The 23601-nt window shown below is 40.8% G+C and overlaps 1 protein-coding gene across 2 annotated transcripts in view; it reads left to right on the top strand.

Moving 5' to 3' along the window:
* Positions 1-23601, top strand: part of ccdc40 (coiled-coil domain 40 molecular ruler complex subunit) — a 95364-nt gene that overhangs the window by 52818 nt on the left and 18945 nt on the right. For both annotated transcript variants that reach the window (XM_072558614.1, XM_072558613.1), the window contains 7 exons: positions 7524-7646; positions 8264-8385; positions 9463-9706; positions 12697-12879; positions 14677-14922; positions 19158-19371; positions 23261-23430. In XM_072558614.1, the coding sequence (XP_072414715.1) occupies positions 7524-7646; positions 8264-8385; positions 9463-9706; positions 12697-12879; positions 14677-14922; positions 19158-19371; positions 23261-23430 (1302 nt within the window). The remainder of the gene's footprint in view (positions 1-7523; positions 7647-8263; positions 8386-9462; positions 9707-12696; positions 12880-14676; positions 14923-19157; positions 19372-23260; positions 23431-23601) is intronic.

The following is a 23601-nucleotide window of genomic DNA, read 5'->3' as shown; positions in this document are numbered from 1 at the left end:
AAATTTAATTCCCATGGCAACATATGACAACATTCCATTTGCCTTCCCAATAATTCGCCTTGTCTGCAAAACATGTGATTTAAGTACCACGACACCCAGATCCCTCTGTGCTTCCAATGCTCCATGTTCTGTCCAAATAATTATTTTTCCTGCCAAAGTGGAGAGATCACATTTTCTTTTCTACCAAATTCAGCTAATTGCCTATCAATGTTAATATGTTACCCCTACACCATGAGCTCACATTTTGTGTGATAAACATTGCTGTGGGTCCTTGTCAAAATTTTAAGTACTTGTCAAATGTTTTGGACCAAACCAGAACCTCTGAAAAGATTTTAAGAAAGGAGCCTAAATGCTAACATTTTATTATTTTAAAGCAAATATGAAGTGCCTTGATCCAGATGTAAAGCAACTGATCAAACTACTCTTCTCTAAGCAAACATAATTTACTCGAACACTCTAGTTAAAATAGAAAAGAAAGAAGAATTTAGAATAACTCTATTGGAAAACTTTATAGAACATTAGATTAGGTAACCATTACTGATGAACTTTTCCAATTTTGCAACATCCCTAAAATAACTACACAGAGGCCGGTATCTCGTCACCAAGTCACCATTTATTTACTTGTGCACAGTACAGTAGCTGTGGCCAGCCAACTCAGAGTCAGTCGCCTGAATGGAAGAAATCCTAATCTCCTGGTTATATTGGTCAGCCAAGGCTTTCCTGATTGGAACCAGGTTGACCTTGAGGATAGTTGATTAGGATTGTTAACCTACATCCCTTCCCCGCTCAGTCTGGGGATGTTGGCCTGGTCTTTCACTTGTAGCTTTTCCTGTGAAATTTTCACCCCAAGTCCAGATCCTCTGATTCAGACTCTAACACAGACAGCATATACCAGACAGTTGCCCACCGCTTGCATCTGGAGCATCCCAGGAGAGTTTCCTCCTCTTCTTTTGGTGGTAATGGTATAGGGGCTGCATCCATCTTGGACTCTGAGGTTTCCTTGACACTAGACACAGGAGGGGAAACTACTGTTTTAGACAGACCTTCTTGCTGGTCTGAGGGGCTAGATATGTTTTGCTCCAGTTTGTGAGATAACAACTTTCCGGTGATTCACATGTTTGTTCGTGACTGTACCACTGACCCAAATTTTGTAAGTGATGGGACTTGACCTCACATCAACCTCGCCTTATACCCTTACAGGGCCATTTATTGGTTCCGGCATCAAACTTCATCCCCTGAATTAAGTTGTCTGTCTAACTTAAAGGAGGCATGTGGCCGACATTGGCGTTCCTGCTACCGTTCCATCCTCTTCCCAGGTTTGGGAATAATCTGGTGCAAAGTCTTCTCCTCATCAGCAACTCTGCAGGAGCAATCCCTCTTGTTCATGTGCAGTGTACTTTAATCAAACAGGAACCAGTGTAGTTTGGAATCAATTGACACTGTTTCTTTAAGACTGCCTTCAACGTTTGGACTGCTGTTTCCCCTTGGCCATTGGACAATGGATGGGATGGAGCTGTCCCTATGTGCCGAATTCCATTTGACTTTAGGAAATATATGAATTCCTTGCTCGTAAATGCCATCCCATTGTCTGTGACCAATACTCCGAGAATCCGTGTACTGCCAACGATGTTCGCAGCTTCTCAGTCGTCATCCCAGCGTTTGCCAAACAAACTTCATCCATGTCCAACCACTCTGAATGAGCGTCCACAATGACCAGGAATATTAAGCCCATGAAAGGAACAACATAGTTGGCATGCAACTGAGTCCAGGGTTTTCCCAGTTATTCCCATGAAGATGGGGTGCTGCTAGAGGCAATTTTTGCCCTTGGTGTACTCTAGGCACTGGCCCATCAACGCAGCTATATCAGCGTGCAACCCCAGCTACCAGATATAGCTTCTTGCTAGCATCTTCACCTTGGAAACCCCTGGATGACCCTAGTGGAGTTCAACCAGGATCTAGCGGTGACCTTTACTCAGGACAATCACCCTTGATCCACATAGTAATATGTTGTCCTTTGTGGTGATCTAGTCTCACCGGTCCAGAAAGGTTTCAATCCAGATTGTGATGTCCCCTCTTTTTCCCTCATTACCACGAGTTGTTTTAGTTTTACTAGGATAGGATGTTTTTGTGTCTACAGTCAGATACTGCCAGCAGTGACGGAAGAGTGTCCAGGAAGTTCAATACCAAAACGGCCTCTTCCAGGGAGGCATCACTGGTGGAGTATCTGCTCATGGGAGGCAGTTCAAGGCACCCACATAGCCACTTGGCTTCCTGGATGGTGTTTTAACTTGTATTTGTATGCACTGAGAATAAGGGCCCATTGCTGAATTCTGCTGGAAATTATGGGCAGCACCACCTTTTCTTCTTTCAGTTAGCCCAAACAAGGGTTTGTGATCTGTTATTATGACAAATTCCCACTTGGAACTTCCTCACACCAAAGACGACCGCCAAACCTTCCTTCTCTATCTAGGTTGATTTGCATTCAGCATCACGCAAAGTCCAGGAAGCATATGTTATCAGGCGTTCCTCTCCATTGGGCCACTGGTGAACTAACACCACCCCAATACCATATTGGAGTAATCACATGTCAGCACTGCCTCCCGCTTTAGATCATAGTAGGCAACACCTTAGGTGATGGTAGCTGGTTTTTCACTTCCCTAAAGGCTACTTCTTGGCTATGCAAGCATTTCCAAGGCTGACTCTTTTTCAATAGCAGGTGTAAGGATGCCAAGTCGGAGGCCAGGTTACATATGAATTTTCTGTAATACTTCACGAACCCAAACCCAAGGAAAGACCTAAGCTGTGGTACAGAAGTGGGAGCCAGGGCTCCTTTGATCACGCTCACTTTATCCTGCAACCGGTATAACCACCATTTGTCAACTCTGATACCCAAGTTGGTCACTTGAGATGCCTGGAACACACAATTTTCCCATCTCAGGCATATGCTCATTTGGGAGAAACATTTAAGCACAATGTCCAAATTCTCCAAGTGCTCTTGATTGGTCTTCCCTGTTTTTAATACTTCATCCAGATAAAAGGCAACCTGGGTAGCTCTTGCAAAATGTTCTCTATGGTCCACTGGAAAAAGACGGAGGCTGACAATACCCCATAGGGCAGTCTTGCATATTTATATAAACCTTTGTGGGACTTCTCATCCAATCGCAATTGCAGCTAGTCGTGCGTCATGTCCAGCTTTGTATAGGATAGTTGCCCGGCCAACTTTGCGTACAAGTCCTCTGTGCAAGAAATCAGTTATTTATCCAGCTGTGAGAAGCAGTTTACCATTTGCTTAAAATCCCCACAAATGTGAACTGAGCTATCATGTTTCATAATCAGTGTAACTAGTGCTGCACATTGTGCAAATTGCACTGGTTTGATGATTCCTTGACTCTCCAGCCTCCTGATTTTTACCTCTACTTTTGCCCACAAGGCAAATGGCACTGGGTGGGCCTTGCAAAATCTCGGAATTGGTTCCTTGTCAACATTAAAACTGGCTTTGATAGTCTGAAGCTCTTTCTGAAGTACTCCTAGATATTTCACTAGGACTTTATTGAGCCAGCCATTTTCTAATTTAAAAATAGTGAGCTAATTTAGATGAATCTTTCTCAACCAATGCGACCCCAATAGAGATGGGCCCAAGACTTTTACTACCATCAGTGGTAACTGTACCAACTGTTTTGCATAGGAGACCAGAACTGAAGTCATACACTTAATCTGCAACGGTTTCCGAGTGTACATTCTCAGTCTGGCTGAAGTCTTGTGCAGACTTAAGGGTTGGAGTCCTGAGTGAAACTTGTTAATTCTGCAACCACAGATACAGCTGCACCAATATCAGTCCTTGTGACCATTTAACCAAACATTAATTTTAATTGGTTCCAATTTGGATTTCATTAGCAATTTAATTTTTCCAGCTCACATGTAGGGGAACTTCCCAGCGTATGCACTTTTCTGGGTACCGGCCTACGAGTTTTCTTCCTCAAGACAGGCCTTGTAGGACTTCTTTGCTGTCTTGAGTCTACATATCAACAGCAACAACAATGGTTTGCTGGCCCACATTCTGAAGAACTTTAAAGCCACTTGGCTGAGGCTCAGCTTTGTTGTGGGGTTCTGCTGTGTGCTAGCCTAGGGTCCCTATAGTCAGGATATGCCCTACATGAGGCTCTGTGATTGCCTACACTAAAGTGTGTTGTCCAAGCCCAATTGGAGAGGTGAGACATGGTGGGTTTAGTGAGCCATGAGAACAAATTTTACCATATACATCTTTAGACATCCCACTTGCATTGGGATATCCTGTAGCTCCCATGCTCCACTTGCCACGTTTTCGCATGACGATACCATTTTGAACGCCAGTTGAGCTTCAGCCAGTCAGTGCTTCTGCATGGTTACATCATTAATCCTACATGCCAACGGTCTCTCAGCCTCTCACTCAGTGTTAATCCAAAATCACATGCCTCTGCTTGTCATTTCAGCTTCATCAGAAATCCTGATCCAGATTCCTCCAGTTCTCCAGCAACTGAATAAAACCAATAGCGTCTCTGAGTTAAAGGAGATTTGGAGTCGTAATATTCCTTGACCCACTCTGTTGACCCGCTCTGTCAAGCTTTCCAAATAAAGACAAGATACCAGAAATGCTTACTGCAACTTCAAGAAGACTGTTGCAAGCAAATGTTCTTCAGGCACATCCTGTTTTTTCTCGGTGCCACTGAAACAACTGCACAGAGACTGGTATCCTGTCGCCAAGTCACCTTTTATTTATTTGCGTACAGTACACTAGCTGAAGCCAGCCAGCTTGGAGTCAGTCAACTGAACTGAGGAGATTCTAATCTCCTGGTTATTTTTTCCCCTTTTTTGTTATTTTTTGAGGAAACTCTAATCTCCAGGTTATCTTGGTCATCCAGGGCTTTCCTGATTGGCCCAGGTTATCAACCCCAATTTACGACCTGGTAGCCAATGAGATCAACCTGGTTCCAATCACTACAATCTCATAAATACACCCTTGGCAAATAAGCAAATTCAGAAAAATAGATGAAGTACATATTGGAAACATTGCTGATAACTTCTAACCTATATGAAACTAATACAGAAGATCAGAGTCTACTAATACATTCAGATTACAAAACCAAATGTGGGATCGTGAATTATAAGCTACACAGTCTCAAAGGTTATATTGCAACAAAACTTAAATGCACAAACTGTTAAGGAGGTTAACTCTAATACAAAGAATATATCTAGCAAAATATAAATGGTTATATTCTAAAACATGATAAACGAAAACAAAACTAGTGCAGAGCACTGATGTTCTTTTCTCCCTACCACAGAACCTCCCTCATAACCTTCATTTTGTTAATAACATTGAATTTTTCCTGATCAGGATTTAACAGGCTAGACCGATGTAAACTCGCCTTATTCAACTTTGAAAGTTGCAAATTCTCACAATCTGGCTGTCTGAGGTGGAAGTTAGCTAATCAAGGCCTCACAACATTAACTCATTTATGTGTTTTCTTCTGTTGAAAACAGACTTATGCATTTCTTTGTCAAGTGAGGCTAACCAGAGTCACACAATATTAAACACTGAAATCTACATTGGTTACAGTTAAGCAGAATAATATATTAGATTAATAAGTTAATATACTTTGATTGCATGATTATAACTAAGCTAATCTTAAAATATCAATTTGCTCACTTGTCCTGAAAAAGCATAAACACAAATTAAGAGGAGGAGTAAGCTATTTAGTCTCTCATGTCTGCTCTGCCTTTCATAAGGTTATGGCTGGTCTAATTGTGGCCCAAATCCACTTTCCTAGCTACCTCTGATTTCCTCTGATTTCCTTCAAGACTCATGTATTTGTCAAGATACTTCTCCCTTGAAAATATTTAATCATCCTGTCACAACTGCCTCTGGAGATAAGAATTCCAGACTGTCCATCCTGTAAGAGAAAGAAAACAAATTCATCTCAGCCTTAAATTTAAACCACTTATTTTAAACCGTGTCCCCTAGTTATGGTAAACATGCTTTCAGTCTGTATCGTGTCTGGTCCCCTTAAAATCTTGTACATTTCAACACCACTTCATTATTCTAAGGTCTCATGGATACAGGACCACCTGTTTCATCATTTTTCATAAAATACATGCCTTATTCCTGAAATTAATCTGATTGAACCCTATCCAGAATCTACACAAATTTAGAAATTAAAAACAATGTACTACTATCTCACCCACCACTTCAGGGCCCTAAACTGAAGTCCGTCAAGACCTGGAACTTATCAGACTTTGGTTCCAGTCATTTTCACGGTGATTGTAATTGTTTTAATACCTTATTTCCCTTTCACCTCTTATTCAAAGTTTCTGGGTTAGGTATCTATATTCTGTATGGTTAAGACAATTGCAAAACATCAATTCATTTTGGAAGCAGGTCACTGGATCCGAAACATTAACTCTGCTCTCTCTCCATTCTCCAACATTTTCTATATTGAGCCAGTCAAGCCATTCACAATTTCCTTATTTTCCATTATTAATTCCTCATGCTTGCTCTGTGTAGGACCAATTTTCACTTTACTGTAAGCAGGATGCAAAGTTTTGTTTTTCCTTAGTATTATCTGTTTGCTGGCCATCAAGGATAAAATTTCACTTTTTTTGGGTATGGGAAGAACAGCAGTGTTGAATGGGCTCCACAAAAATGCTGCCATTCTTATTTTCCACCCCCTCACCTCACTGTGGATTTGTCATCTTCTGACCAGGAGATCCATGCTAAAGGCACAATTTTTCTCCAAAAGAAATGCTGTAGAACTTTGATTATAAATATAGATACAGAAATTTAGATTTGAAATATAAAAATAAAGACCATACATGTAATTTTAAATTTGGAACTGAATAACATCTGTATGTCCTATTTCTATTCTTATCAAGCTTCCAAATCTTACATTACATGAAGACTGTGCTTGTTCTTGATTGCATAAGACCATTGTTTTGGAAGTATCCTGTTGACAAGAAAACATTGTAGGTGTCAAATCTACATTGGTTTAATGGTCACATTCAGATTTCGAAGTTAGACAGTTGTTAGGACATGTTCTGCTCCACAGACAGGTAATACTACTAAAGGGGTTGCATAGTAGCATGTTTCAGAAAATACAGTAATTCAAGATTCTAGCTGCCTGATCAGGATGTGAAAGATGAAAGACCCTGTGGTAGTATTTGAAAAAGTACTGCATTGTTTTCTTGCTGTTATAACTAACATTTATCACTCAAGTCTCACCACTAAATAAGCACAGATACTATGGTTGTTAATGATTGTGGAACCTTACTATGCACAAATAAGCTACCACATTTGTCTATAACATACATTGATGACACAAAATAAATACTTAAATGGCAATTAAGATATCTTCAGAATATCCTGAAGAAGTCAATGGTACTAAATAAATGCCAGATTTTTTTTTTTGAAAATCGAATGTAGTGGTTCTTTTATAATGAAATTTTATTCTATTTTACAAATAAGGCACTAATAATTCTCTTTTGGGCTTTAGGACATGTTTGTAAACCGTTTAGTATCGCAAATGGATACACTGCGAGAGCAGATTGCAATGTATGAGGCCCAGTATATTGCACAAGTAGAAGAAACAAAAGCAGCACGGAGAACAGTAGCAGAGGTGAGATAACAGTCCTTATCACAACTGTAGTCATTACACAATTTGAGTGTGCAAACCACTGCTATAGGAAAGGAAGTGTTAGCAGCTTCTGACAGCTTGGTAATGAGAAATGGACAACTATGGAACCTGTGCTTTATAAAAATGTTAAGGTTCCTGATCTACAATTTACCTTTTTTTAGTCAAGATAACAATTCCTTGATGACAGCATTTGCCTTATTTGAGAAAATGTAGTTCAAACCCTTACATTGCTTAAATAGAACCATTACAGATAATTTACCCATTTTTAGTAGTCATATTAAGGACTGATTATATTGCAGCTACAGACCCATATAATACAATACAGCATGAACAAATTGGGTTATGCTGGTCTCCTGAGTTCATTTCTCTCATTTAATATTGGTAGCACATGTAACCCTGAATGCAATTACAGAATTCCTGTCACTGTCGAATGCCTTGTGAATTATAATGCCAAGAAGATAACTCAAAAATGTTTTCATTATCACTTCCAGCTTTCTTCTCCTTTTACAGAATCACACAGCATGGGAGAGACCCTTTGGTCCAGCTAGTCCACGCCAATCATGTTCCCAAACTAAACTATCTCTCAAATTATTTCTCAGGCAACCATGGAGATTGAGGCAATTGGCTATGAGAAGAAACAACTAATAGAACAGTGGACCAGTAGTCTAATTGGGATGCAGCGACGTGATGAGGCATATGCTGCAATGCAGGAAGCTGTCAGGTACAGTTCAGAATCTAAATAAAATGATATTAGTTCAGCAGAATAACTATGGTAAAAAACTTTTATTCAGTGTTTCAAAAAAAAATTTTGTTGCTCGTGTTTGGCTCTCTGCTTCTCATCCACATTGCATTTCAATTTTTTTATTGCTCTTTACTATAATTATCTGATGAAAACAATAAAATTAGTTATAAATTCTTTTAGAGCTGTTTCTTGACAGAACCTCAGCTAACATGAACTGCTTAGATTTTCTCTAACTGTCAAGTACTTCTTAATGTGGAAGTGTTCATTCACTTTTAATTTTTGACCCATATATCTAAAAGTTTATAAATTAAATTTGCGCTTGGACATGAATGCATAAACATGCCGACTTGTTGGCAATGATGTAGCAGATACTATCCTTGTGCTTTTTCAGTATTAGACCACACATTTTGGCTATTTATGGATATGTTGCTGCTTCTAAACAACCAACTAAACAAAGATAGTCAAGAGGCAGGCAGTCTTTACTTATGAGTGCATAGATCTTTCTCTATTTGATTAATATCATAGTATTTGTTTCGCAAAATTGGATTAGTGTACCTCTCTGTGTGTACAGTAATTTGAAAATAATACTTAAGGTAGCAGTTTGCCAATCTGTATACTTGTTTCTGTCATAAATGTTAAGTTTACTAACTTATCATCAAAAGCTTTTCACAAAACTACTTCTTGATATTTTCTGCATTTTATTTTAGAATTAATATTACAGTTGGGTATTGCATTTATTGTTGATGTTAAGCTAGTTCCAGTTTTCAATCTTTGAAACCCAACGGTACTTTTCAGTGTTTCTCCTCTTTTTTTTTCCTTAAGACATCTGCATCTAAACTGTAAGCTTTATCAGCTCTTGCGGCACAGTAGTAGTGTCCCAGTCCCTAGGGCAGAATGCCTGGGTTCAATCCTCACTTGCCACTGACGTGAGTCTAAAACATGTTCAAACAGGTTGATTTTAAAAATGGTTTAAACCATAAGCCTTATTTAAGAGTTGACTATTTCCTTTTCTGTCAATGTATGATAGATTTTAATGATTCTCTGTCTTTCATACAGACAATCAAGGCACCAGTTGGATACATTGAAGACTGAAATGTATGCCTATAATACCTTAATTATGAAACAGGAAGAGAAGAATGAGTTTCTAACAGTTAATCTGAACAGATTGACGAATGATGTTAATATGACCCAGAAAATGATAGCGCAGAACTTAGCGAAGCAGGAAGCATTAAAACATGAATATAGCACCTACACCCGGACACTACATGAAACAGAACGTTTGCTCAACAAAGCTTCATTAGTAAGAGCATTGTTATCATGAATACTATTAATATAGACTAACAAAATCGAACATTGAAACTCTTCTTATTTTTTGACCTCAAAACAGTTAAAGGAATATAGAGGTAAAAACAATGACTGCAGATGCTGGAAACCAGATTCTGGATTAGTGGTGCTGGAAGAGCACAGCAGTTCAGGCAGCATCCAAGGAGCTTTGAAATTGACGTTTCGGGCAAAAGCCCTTCACCAGGAATAAAGGCAGTGAGCCTGAAGCGTGGAGAGATAAGCTAGAGGAGGGTGGGGGTGGGGAGAAAGTAGCATAGAGTTCTAAAGAAGGAGGCCATCTGGTGTGTTCTGTGGTGGAACTGGTCCTCCTTAGAGACTGCAATTTTCCTTCCCACGTGGTTAAAGATGCCCTCCAACGCATCTTGTCTACATCCCACACCTCCGCCCTCAGACCCCACCCCTCCAACCGTAACAAGGACAGAACGCCCCTGGTGCTCCCCTTCCACCCTACCAACCTTCGCACAAAACCAAATCATCCGCCGACATTTCCGCCACCTCCAAACAGACCACACCACCAGGAATATATTTCCCTCCCCACCCCTTTCCGCCTTCCGCAAAGACCGTTCCCTCCGTGACTACCTGGTCAGGTCCACGCCCCCCTACAACCCACCCTCCCATCCTGGTACTTTCCCCTGCCACCACAGGAACTGCAAAACCTGCGCCCACACCTCCTCCCTCACCTCTATCCAAGGCCCTAAAGGAGCCTTCCACATCCATCAAAGTTTTACTTGCACATCCACTAATATCATTTATTGTATCCGTTGCTCCCGATGCGGTCTCCTCTACATTGGGGAGACTGGGCGCCTCCTAGCAGAGCGCTTTAGGGAACATCTCCGGGACACCCGCACCAATCAACCACACCGCCCCGTGGCCCAACATTTCAACTCCCCCTCCCACTCTGCCGAGGACATGGAGGTCCTGGGCCTCTTTCACCACCGCTCCCTCACCACCAGACGCCTGGAGGAAGAACGCCTCATCTTCCGCCTCGGAACACTTCAACCCCAGGGCATCAATGTGGACTTCAACAGTTCCCTCATTTCCCCTTCCCCCACCTCACCCTAGTTCTAAACTTCCAGCTCAGCACTGTCCCCATGACTTGTCCAGACTTGTCCTACCTGCCTATCTCCTTTTACACCTATCCACTCCACCCTCTCCTCCCTGACTTATCACCTGCATCCCCTCCCCCACTCACCCATTGTACTCTATGCTACTTTCTCCCCACCCCCCACCCTCCTCTAGCTTATCTCTCCACACTTCAGGCTCACTGCCTTTATTCCTGATGAAGGGCTTTTGCGCGAAACGACAATTTCAAAGCTCCTTGGATGCTGCCTGAACTGCTGTGCTCTTCCAGCACCACTAATCCAGTTAAGGGAATATGCCAAATGTTCATGAAACCTTTGCATACAGAGATAGAAGGCAGTTAGCCAGCATGCTTTCATCCATCTTCTTTAGCTGTAACACAGCAGTGTCACTTCTTTACTAATATGGTCCAAACAATGCCCAATGTGGACAGAAATAGCAGCCAAATTGAAGAAACAAAATTAGATGTCAGCCTTGGTAGTTATTATTTAAAGCATATAGAGTTATTTGTAGCAAAGATTTGTTTTTGAAAAGAATGACAAAATCAATTATAATGTTTTTAATGCAACTTTATAAATTATATTTTTTTAATGAATTTTCAATTAAAATTAAAAATGAACTCCATACTTAATGCAAATTTAGAAATAGATATCACCATGTTGCTAAGTCCATTTGAGCCTCATTAGCTTGCCCCTTCACATTGGTAGGATGTAGTTCAGAAGTAATTTTGTGGAAAAATGTGAAATTGTCATTTTAAAAGAAAGAAGAAAAAAGAAGCATATCATCTAATGATAAGAGGTTGCACAATTACAAAATGCAGAGACATCTGGGTCTCCTCGTGCATGAATCGCAGAAGGTTAGTGGGCAGATATAGAAAATAATCAAGACAGCTAATAGAAGATATATTTTAATTGGAGGTTTTGATTCAGTTATACAGATGTTGGTAAAATTGCATCCGGAGTACTTTGTACAGGACTGGTCACCATATTTACTGAAGGATGTTAATACATTGGAAAGAGTTCAGAGAAGGTTTACTGAACTAATACCTGGAATGAGCAGATTGGCTTACGAGGAAAGGCTAGGCCTTTTATCTTCTGGAGTTTGGAAGAGTCACAAGTGATTTAATTGAAATGTATAAGATCCTTGGCAGAATGGATGTCAAAAACATATTTCCTCTTGCTGGAAATTGAGAACTGGGACATTGTTTACAAATAAGGTGCTGCCCATTTAAGACAGAATGATTGATAAAACATTTTTTCTCTCTCAGAGCATTGAGATTCTTTGAAATTTCCTTCCTTAAAAGACAGTGGATGCAGAATCTTTAAATATTTTTAAGGCAGAGGTAGATAGATTCTTGATTACCAAGGGGATGAAAGATTATCGAGGGTATGCAGGAATGTTCAGTTGAGGTTAAAATCAGATCAACCATGGCCTTATTGAATGGCAGAGCAGGTTGAAAGGCTGAGTGGCAAACTTGTGTTCCTTTTTCATATATTTGTAATCGGTTGAGTTTCCCAATCAACTATGCTACTGTGGAGAAGTGCACAGCAAAGGCCACTAGCTCCTGAAGAAGGAGACAGAGGCAGATTACCATTGTCTCTTCTTTATAAGAGAAAAGCAGCTTACCAACAAGCAGTATAATCAGAAAGCTGATCGAGGTTTGCTCACCTAACTTCCGATAAATGGAAGAGACAACAGAGACAAAAGAGACAACAAAATACAAAGAGATAAATCCGCTCCCCAGAATATCCAACAGTCACTAACTCCATGAAAAAATTAAATGTAAAACATTATTTGAGTGAACCATGATTGTTCTTTTGACTTTCCAGTAGAATGAATTTAAAACTCACTGTGATTCTTTCCTAGGACAAGAACATTCGCCAAAGTGAGATCAAAGTACTACAGCTACAAATAGAAAAGGAATATGCCATGAAGGTTAAACTGGAAGATGAAATTATGGCAAAATTGGAAAGTGAATTGACAATGAATCAAGCAACAAATTACTTGAAACGCTTGGGTGACAAGCTTCGAATACGGAAACGACAGCTGGTATGTAAAAATCTGTATATGAAATACTTATACGGCTGCCTATAATTTGTCCGAATATGGCATTCCTAGTTCGTGTTCACACACACACACACACACACACACATTCCTAGTTCGTGTTCACACACACACACACACACACACTACTGAACTGTCAGATCATTTAAATTATTATTTCTGAATCTGGACATACCTCCTGGCCTAGAAGCAGGGGTGTTACCACTACAAGACCACCACATTCCTCTCCACCCTTTTTTGATGTTTTTTTAAGGGGCTGACATGATAATTATTTTCTAGTTAAGTTGTTCATGGATTTTATTACAAAACTCCAGAGTATGTGGGACACAAAGCCAGGTTTCCTGGCTCAGAGTTAGGGACTGTGCCATTGTGCCACAAGAGCCCCTCCCTGTTTATGATGCTTAGACAAATAAGAGCTATTACCTGCTTCTTTTAACTTTAAAATTAACCTTAGTGTTAACAAACTTAACAACGTATGTAACATTCTAGCATTATTATGAAAACAGATTATTTTGAATTTGTATCACATTGCTTTTTATGGGATCTAACTGTGGCTACTTCATTTCTCTACATTACACCAGTGATTACACTTCAAATATGTTTTAATGATTATAAAGCTTCTGTTCATTCCTAGTGTATGGTGAATAAATGTGATGTATCTAATGCTTATCTGCTCTAAATTTTTATGTTCATCCCTTTTTCTGTAAATTAGTAAACCTAATGGCGTCATACTTTGTCATGAAAATGTTACTTGGCACTAAACCTATAATAGTTACAAATTTTATCACTATACCTTTGTCCAAATATTTTTTAAAAATGCATTATTATATCTAAGATTTAAGTTTAATTTGTGTATGATTTTTAAATCCAAATGTGGGGAAAAGAGTGATGGCAGCTGTCCGTGGAAGGGATTCTCAAAAAGTAAAATACTTGTACAGACATCTAAGCTCGTCATTAAAAATATAGACAGCTCTTAACTTACCATATCCCACAAAAATATTTTTTAAATGCTTTTCCCCATGAATGTGTTCAATGTGACTTCTGATCTTTCATGACAAGGTGCACAGTTGTAGCAGGAGTGCCTTGTTTATATTAATATGCTGTTGTCTTTCATTTACAAAGCCTTTGGTTCAGATTAATTATCAAACTGTGAAAATAAACTTACAACGTATGAACAGTTTGTATGCAAAAGATTTGCTTGTACATGTAAAGACCAAATCTTTAGACATAAAGCTTATTTCATCTTCTTCCTGAATTTTGCATATAGTTATACACTAATGGAAACCAGCAAAATAGTTTATAACAGTCACTACACAATCATTGCTGACAGTAAGGGGCTTCTGATTAAACTAAAGGAAAAATTATTTTCTATTGAAAGATTTATGAATAACTGAGTTGATTCTTCCAGCAAGTATTTTGCAGTACATTTGTATGATTTTTGGTTTCTTTAAGTGATAACACTACAAAAATAGAAAACAAAACATTGTTTTGGGGAACTATGTGGAACAGAGGGTTGAACCAGTATTTCAACCTCTAACTTAGTACATAGGATGCATGACTGATGTTAACAGATCTTTACAACTAACAGGTACATGTGGATTCTATATGATCTTAACTTTATTTGCAAAGATGAATTTTCGAAGGAAGGATTACAGTTAACTTGTAGCACAAACTTTCTCCTCTTTTAACTTCAATATGGCTCCATAATTCTTATTTACCAGGCATATTTATAACTATTTAGTTTCTTAGTGAATTTTTACTAATAATGTTCCTTCTTCATAGGAAATCGATTATGCAAAAACAGAAAATGAATATGCTCAAATAAATCTGGAAATGAATGACAGGAAAGCAGAACTGACCACACTGCAGAAAATTCTACAAGAACAGTACAATGAATTAACTGAGAAAAACAATGTTATCTCATTGAGTGAGAAAGAAATTGCTAAACGACTACTTGCCATTCAAAATAAACAGTCAGTGCTAAACATGCACAACAAGAGGATTGCACAACTGATAGCAGAGATGGGTGTAAGTTCAAGAAGCAAGTACTGTGAACATTGAGATAAAATAGAAATTTATTTTTAATTTTCCCAGTAAACATACCTAGATATTTAGGTTTTTGAAAATGAAATATTACAGCTTTAAAATAAACTTATACAGTGGAGGAACATTAGAATGTCAGGTTCTGGATGGATGTATTAGGATAGTCCATAAGGCTTTTCTCGCCCAAAATTATCCTGAGATCTTCCTGTTCCCCACCTAGTCAATTTTTGTGTTTTATTCAAAAAGGTTTGTTTGCTTTGAAAATTCAACATGTACTTTAAAAAAATTTTAGAATGTGGAAGGAAACTGCATGTCTATTCCTCAAACACACTTGCTTTTACTCTCCTCATATATGTCATTGAGTCATAGAGCATGGAAACAGACCCTTCGGTGTGACTCATCCATACTGATCAGATATCCTGAATTAATCAAGTCCAATTTGCCAACATTTGGCCCATATCCCTCTCAATCCTTCCTATTCATATACCCACCCAGATGCCTTTTAAATGTTGTAAATGTACCAGCCTCCACCACTTCCTCTGCAGCTCATTCCCTCTGTGTGAACAGGTTGCCCCTCAGGTCTCTTTTAAATATTTCCCTCTCACATTAATCCTCTGCCTTCTAGTTTTGGACTCTGCTACCCTGGGGAAAAGACCTTGGCTATTCACCATTTCTATGCCCCTTATGATTTTATAAACCCCTCAGCCTCCAATGCTCCACAAAAATTAGCCCCAGCCTATTCAGTCTCTCCCTATAGCTCAAACCCTGGCAACATTTCTGTAAACCTTTTCTAAACCCTGTCAAGTTTGACAATATCCTTCCTATAACAAGGAGGGAGACCAGAACTAACCAAAGTATTCCAAAAGTGGCCTTGCCAATGTCCTGTACAGACAACTTGACATCCCAACTCCCATACTCAATGCACTGACCAATAAAGGTAAGCATACCTATTCTCTGCTTGTTTATGTGTCTGTCTCAATGCCTCTTAAACTTTGATATCATATTTGCTTTTATCTCCTCCCCTGTCAGCACATTCCAGGCACCTACTACCTTACATGTAAAAGATTTTTCTTGCACCTCTCCTTTGAATTTTTCCCTCTCACCTTAAACCTGTGCCCCCTCATATTTGACATTTCCACCCTGCGAAAGAGACCCTGACAATCCACCCTATCCATGCCCCTCTTAATTTTATATACTTAAATCTCACCTGACAGCTAATACACTCCAACCAGGCAACACCCTGGTAAACCTCTTCTACACCTTCTCCAAAGCCTCCACATCTTTCCTACAGTGTGGTGACCAAAACTGCGCTGTGGCCTAACCAAAGTCTTATACAGTTGCAACATAACTTGCTAACTTTTATACTCAGTGCCTCAATTGATGAATGCAAGCAAGGTATATGCCTTCTTTACCACCTTATCCACTTATGGAGTATTTTCAGAGAGCTACGGACTTGGATCTCAAGATCCCTCTGTATATCAATGCTCCTAAAGGTCCAGCCATTTAGAGTTTACTTTCCTCTTGCTTTTACCCTCCCAAAAAGCATCACCTCACACTTGTCCAGATTAAGCTCCATTTGCCATTTCTCTGGCCATCTTTCCAAGTAATCTAAATCATGCTGCATCCTTTGATACCCTTCCTTATTATCCACAACTCCACCAATTTTCATGTCATCTGCAAACTTACTAATCCAACCACCAACATTTTCATCCAAATTATTTACATATACTACAAATAACAGAGGTCCCAATACTGACCTAGTAGGAGAGACTGGGACCCAAGGACACACTTCAAAGTTAAGTGATGACCCTTTAGAACTGAGATGAGGAGGTATTTCTTCAACCACAGAGTGGTTAATTTTGTGGAACTCAGCAGAGGACCTTAGCGACCAAGTCATTGAGTGTATGAAAGACAGAGAGAGAGAGATATTGGTAAGGGGGTCAAGGGGAAGAAGAAAGGAGAATAGGGTTGGTAAATACATCAGCCATAATTGAATGGCAGAGCAAAGCTGGTGGGTAGATCAGCCCAATTCTGCTCTTATGTCTTAGGGTTTTATGCTCCCTTTTTCTTTTTAACTAAACATACAACATCTCTTTTCATCCAAGATTTCCATCCTTATCTTTCATCCTCACAGGAATATGCTGGCCTTGAACTCTAGTCACCTGGTATTTAAAAGACATGTCAGATGCAGATTTGCCTTTAAACAGCTGTCCCCAATCCAATTTTTCCAGTTTCTGCCTGATGTTGTAATTTTTCTCCAATTTAGTGCTTCAACCTGAGGTCCAGTCTTATCCAGTGGCCTCAAAATGCAGTCAGTAGACCCAGCATTTGTTCACAATAATATCAGAAGTTTGTTGACTGCGTCATTTATCAGAACCAACCTTTGAGTGACACATGTGTCTGTCTATTTCTGATGCACTGTACCACACGCTGAAGTGCTGAGTCAGGAAGTCAATACCACTCATTATGCAGCCACTTCACAAGAAGAGACAGTCTTAAACATTCCAGGACTGAATTCTGGCAAAAGTTCTCATCTCTGGTAGACAATAAGATCATGTTTTCATTTCTAATCTGATCAACATTCAACTGCATGTTAACCAGATGTTACACTTTACGTAGACCAGGCATTGTTTATAGCATTCCAAGTTGTTCCCTTATCCGATGATTTTATCATCAAGGCTACATTCATGCTTCTATTAATGACTCCCTGGACTGTTTGTTTGCATCTACTCACCCTTAGTATGTGACAAATACTTCCATCTGACTCTGTATTTAATCCTTACAGCCTCAATTCTTTTAGCTTTCCTCAGCCTTGCCCCTTGAGCTGTTCCAAGATTGCTAGATCAGTGATATTGCCCATTCCCCTTTATGCTCCGCCACCCCAGGTATCGAGCCTAGGGCTATAAAGTTACCAGGTTATACCACCTGTACAAGTTGGCCATACAATATGCATTCTTGCCACATGTATTTTGGCCTCACATTCTCCAAAGCCTACAATCCTTGCCATCTTTTGTGTGTCCTTATGTTGCAGTGACCTGAGTAAATTAAGTCAGCAATGAATACCAAATGGGCAATACCCAAAACAGGGGAGGTGAATCCAATCTATAGGTGAGGTCATGAGGAATTTGCAAAGGAATACAGATGGGTTAAATTAGTGGGCAACATTTAGCAGATGGAATTTAATTAGGAAAGTTTAGCACTTTGATGCAAGAATCAAAAGGCAGATGATTATTTAAATGGAGACAGACTGCAAAAGAAAAGTACAACACAGAGAGATCTTGGTGTCCTTGTTCAGGAAACAAAATATTTGCATGTAATTAAGAAGGAAATTGAAATTTTGGCCTTTATTAATGGGGGTTTGGAGTTTAAAACTAAGGAACTCTTGTTCCAACTGTGCAGGGTGGTGGTTCTGAAGGGATTTGATAGAGTAGATGCTGAGATGTTTCCACTAGTGTGGGGATCTCAAACAAGGGGATATAGTTACAGAATAAGGACACACTCATCTAAAAATGAGATATGAAGGAAACTATAAGATATGCAAAGGAAATTCCACGTAATAAGTTTAATTTTGTTGATTGTTTAAAATTTTAGTTGAATCCTCACTTTGGACATGAGAAATTTGTTACCAAGAAAGCATCTTGAGAAAACTCAGATTGAGCTCCATAATGATAGTGCCAAATTTGTACCAGAATTTAAATATTATGGAAAATATTGAATTGCAATGATGTAGATTTAAGATAATGAAAAGGATAAGCGGCGGCACGGTGGCACTGCTGCCTCACAGCACCAGAGACCCGGGTTCAACTCCCGCCTCAGCAACTGTCTGTGTGGAGTTTGCACATTCTCCCCATGTCTGCGTGGGTTTCCTCCGGGTGCTCCGGTTTCCAAAAAATGTGCAGGTTAGGCGAATTGGCCATGCTAAATTGCCCGTAGTGTTAGGTGAAGGGATAAATGTAGGGGAATGCGTCTGGGTGGGTTGCTCTTCGGAGGGTCAGTGTGAACTTTTTGGGCCGAAGGACCTGTTTCCACACTGTAAGTAATCTAATCTAATAAGTCATAATGAGTTTGAATTTTGATGTCATGGTTTACTGTGCTAAATGTTGCATGCAAGGGAAGATATCTTCGTCCAAGCTAGTTTAAAGATGGGATAATTTCAAATTAGTGTTGTTTAGGAGGGACTTAATGTTCAAATTGACAGAATATCCACCTTTACTCTTTAGGGACGTGAAATGAGCCCTCTGGAACTCAAAATCAAAACTTTGACAAAAAGCATTGAAGAACACAACAAAGAAATTTCAACACAGCAACAGTACTGGCTGAAACAACAGCATGAGCTAGTTAGACTGACCCAAGAAAGGGAAAAACAGACAGCTGATGTGGAACTGCAGAAGAAACAGGTCACTATACTCCAACAGAAGAAAATCCGCACTGAAAGTAAGTTGACACCACTGAAGCCAAGTGCCAACTCGAAGACACCTCCTCTTACTGCCCCCTCAACCAGGACCTCACCCTCCATCACCAAACCATCATCTCCTAGACCACACACAATCTCATCACCTCAGGGGATCTCCCACCCACAGCTTCCAACCTCATAGTTCGGCAACCTTGCACCACCCGATTCTACCTCCTACCCAAAATCCACAAGCCTGACTGCCCTGTACGACCTATCGTCTCAGCCTGCTCCTGCTCCACTGAACTCATCTCCACCTACCTCGATACTGTCCTATCCCCCTGGTCCATGAACTCCCCACATGCGTTTGAGACACCACCCATGCCCTCCACCTCCTCCAAGACTTGCGTTTCCCTAGCCCCCAACGCCTCATCTTCACCATGAACATCCAGTCCCTCTACACTTCGATGTGCCATGACCAGGGCCTCCAAGCCCTCCATTTCTCCCCTCCCAACATCCCCACCTGTACCCTTCTATTGACATTCTTATTTGTTTGGATGGACTGGTCCTCACCCTCAACAGTTTGTCCAATTCTCCCACTTCCTCCAGATGAAAGGGATAGCCATGGGCACCCGCATGGGCCCCAGCTATACCTGTCTCTTTGTGGGTTATGTAGAACAATCCATCTTCCGGAGTTACACTGCATCACTCCCCACCTCTACCTCCGCTACATTGATGACTACATTGGTGCGCCACCTCATGCTCCCACGAGGAGGTCGAACAGTTCATCAATTTCACAAGCACATTCCACCTCGACCTCAAATTCACCTGGACCGTCTCTGACACCTCCCTACCCTTCCTAGACGTCTCCATTTCCATCCACGAGGACCAACTCTACACTACCATTTTTTTACAAACCCACCGACTCCCATAGCTACCTGGATTACACCTCCTTCCACCCCACCTCCTGCAAAAATGTTATCCCATATTCCCAATTACTCTGCCTCAGCTGCATTTGCTCCCAGGAGGATCAGTTCCACCACAGAACACACCAGATGGCCTCCTTCTTTAAAGACCAAACGTTCCCCTCCCACATGGTTGAAGATGCCCTCCAATGCATATCATCCACATCCCATACCTCCGCCCTTGAACCCCACCCTCCAACCGCAACAAGGACAGAACCTTCCGGTCCTCACTTTGCACCCCCACACCCTTTAACAAGCCACCCTCTCCTCCTGGCACCTCCCTCTGACACCGCAGGAATTGCAAAACCTGCACCCACACTTCCCTCCCTCACCTCCATCCAAGGCCCAAAAGGAGCTTTCCACATTCATCAAAGTTTCACCTGCACTTCCACACATGTCAGTTACTGTATCTGTTGTTCCCGATGCGGTCTCCTCTACATTGGGGAGACTAGACGCCTTCTCACAGAGCGCTTTAGAGAATATCACCAGGACACCCGCACCAATCAACCATGGTCGAACATTTCAACTCCCTCTCCCACTCTGCCAAGGACATACAGGTCCTGGGCCTCCTCCATCGCCACTCCCTCACCACCTGACGCCTGGAGGAAGAATGCCTTATCTTCCACCTCAGGACTCTTCACCCCAGAGCATCAATGTGGACTTCACCAGTTTCCTCATTTCCCCTCCCCCAACCCTTACCCCAGTTCCAACCTTCCGGCTTAGCACCACCCTCATGACCTGTTCATCTGTCAATCTTCCTTCCCACCTATCTGCTCCATCCTCCTCTCCGACCTATCACCTTTACCCCCACCCCCATCCACCAATGCACTCTTAGCTACCTTTTCCCCAGCCCTGCACCCCCTCCCATTTATCACTCCACCCCTGAGGCTCTCAGCTTCATTCCTGATGAAGGGCTCCGGCCCGAAACGTCGATTTTCCTGCTCCTCGGATGCTGCTTGACCTGCTGTGCATTTCCAGCAACACACTCTTGACTCTGATCTCCAGCATTTGCAGACCTCACTTTCTCCTAAATTGACACCAATCTGAGTCTAGTGATCAATATGAACATTAATGTTGTACACTCAAATAATCTTTATACCTATTAAGCTTAAAACATATGTAATTTACTAACAGGATGTAACAATGTGGAAAATAGAAGCAGATAGACCACAGGAGAACACTCGTGCACACTCTTCCAATACACCTTCATTCCCTCAAAGATCAAAATTTGTTTTTTTTTGCGCTTAATATATTCAATGATGGGGCATCCACAACCTTCAACTTACAACTATTGAAAGAAGAAATATCTTCTAATGTCAGTCTGAAATGATTGGTTTCCTTATCCTGAGATTGACCCGAGCTTTAGATTCCCTCATTTTGGGGACCAACCTCAAGGTGTTTTTACCTGTCAGGCACCTTCAGAATGTTGTATGTTTCAATTTCTAAAGTTCAGTGAATATAGACCTAATTAACTTAATTCATTATCACAGGACAATTCACTCTTCTGTAGAACCAATATCATGAACACCTGCAAGAATATCTTTTTCTTAGAAATTGAATTAAACCTGTGCACACTACTCTAGTTATGAATTCACCAATGTCACATGCATTTCTAGAAAGACTATTGGCTGAATTATATGTTTGTGAACTAAGTGTCAATTTTGTTGCTTTTCATGGAGGGTTTCTTTCTGCAATCCCTAGCAAATTCTCTCACTTCATTAACTACCAATCTCACTCATGTGGCAGCCTTATTTTCTGGTTCTAGCCCCATTCTACCACTCACCAGACTTAAGACAACTTGTCATTGTAAGGATATCGCAGTATCTTCATGCCAGTGCCATTTTAAAAGGCCATTGTGCATCCAGACAAGCACTGTAGTCCAGAACTGCCAAGCACAGTTCCTGATATTTGCCCCAGATCTGACAGAGAAGGGAAATTTGATGCCTCGCTTTGTGGGCAATGACATGGAGGTCCTGGGTAGATGGGGTGGTGCAGAGATAGTCCATCCTCTTCACCCAGGATCAGCACAGGAGGCCATGAGGTCAGACCAGAAGTGGGTAAAAGCAAGTCAGCAAGTGTTGCAGGCAATGTTGAGAGTGCTAGAGCATGAGCCCAGGATGGTACAGTAGCAGAGACACTATGAGTCATTGGAACTTAGACTGGGAGCTGTGTGTTGTACAATGTTTTACATTGCTGTGCATTCCTCCAAATAACTAAGATTACAGTGAGTAGGTGACAATCTTGGACAAGTCTAACATTGTCTGATATCAAAGCCTCTTTTGCTGATCCTGGGTGAAGAGGATGTACTGTGTCTGCACCACAACATCCACCAGGTCCCTCCTTGCAAAGCAAGGCATCATCTTTCCCTTCTCTGCCACGTATGGAACAAATATCAGGAACTGTGCTTGGCAGTACTACAAATAGTACTTGTCTGCTTACACAATGGCTTTTTATAGATGGCATCGGCACAAAGATGCTGGTTAATTCTGGGATATCCTGGCAGTGATGAGCATGAATTCATGGGCGCAAAACAGATCCACTGGGCCTTCTGGAGGTGGGTGGGGGCCTACAAACAGTTCTTTATAAAATCTGGGCTGAAGTTTCAAAGAACGGTGGTAGGCCTTCTAACCAGCATTTGACCCACTTCTGAACCACCTTCTCACATGGCAACACCTATTCCCACCTCGCCAGAACAAAAATTGCATGTGATAGGACCCTTCATATGGGGGCAGGTCAGCAAATTTTCCAACTCAAGCTACCTGCCTTGGCAGTAAAAATCCAGCCCCTTCAAAATGTTATGTCACACTTGCATAAAAATCGTAGATACCATTTTTTACTAAACCCCAACCCACCACCGCCGTGACCACCTATCTGCCTATTTAGTTTCACCTTGCTGTACTCACCAGCTTGTCCTCTACTTCAACAATGTTATTTGACACAACTAATCCAATATATTTTCTTCCTGTAGACATGATACAACAAGGGTTGAATGCAAAGAAAGACATTGAACGTCACATGCGTGCTCTGTCTAATGACATGGTGAAACTCAATGGGTTGTTAACAAAGAATGCCTCCATGAAGGATTCACTTGAGCACTCAAATATATTGATGGAAAATGAATTTGTAACCGCATTGAAGGTCAGTGTGCGTATACTACATAACTGGTTAAAAAATAGTTTACAAATATGCAACACCCTTCCATCATAGAAGTAAGTGCATCATCATTGTTTGATTTGTCATTATGCTTGTCTATAGTCAGATGACATCCAGAGTATTGCACTCAATTTTGGTCCTCTTGTATGGAATGTA

This window comes from Chiloscyllium punctatum, chromosome 39 (genome assembly GCF_047496795.1).
Source record: "Chiloscyllium punctatum isolate Juve2018m chromosome 39, sChiPun1.3, whole genome shotgun sequence".
Classification (NCBI taxonomy): domain Eukaryota; kingdom Metazoa; phylum Chordata; class Chondrichthyes; order Orectolobiformes; family Hemiscylliidae; genus Chiloscyllium; species Chiloscyllium punctatum.
The sequence above is the reverse complement of the archived record's forward strand: the minus strand, read 5'-3'. Positions and strand labels throughout refer to the sequence as shown.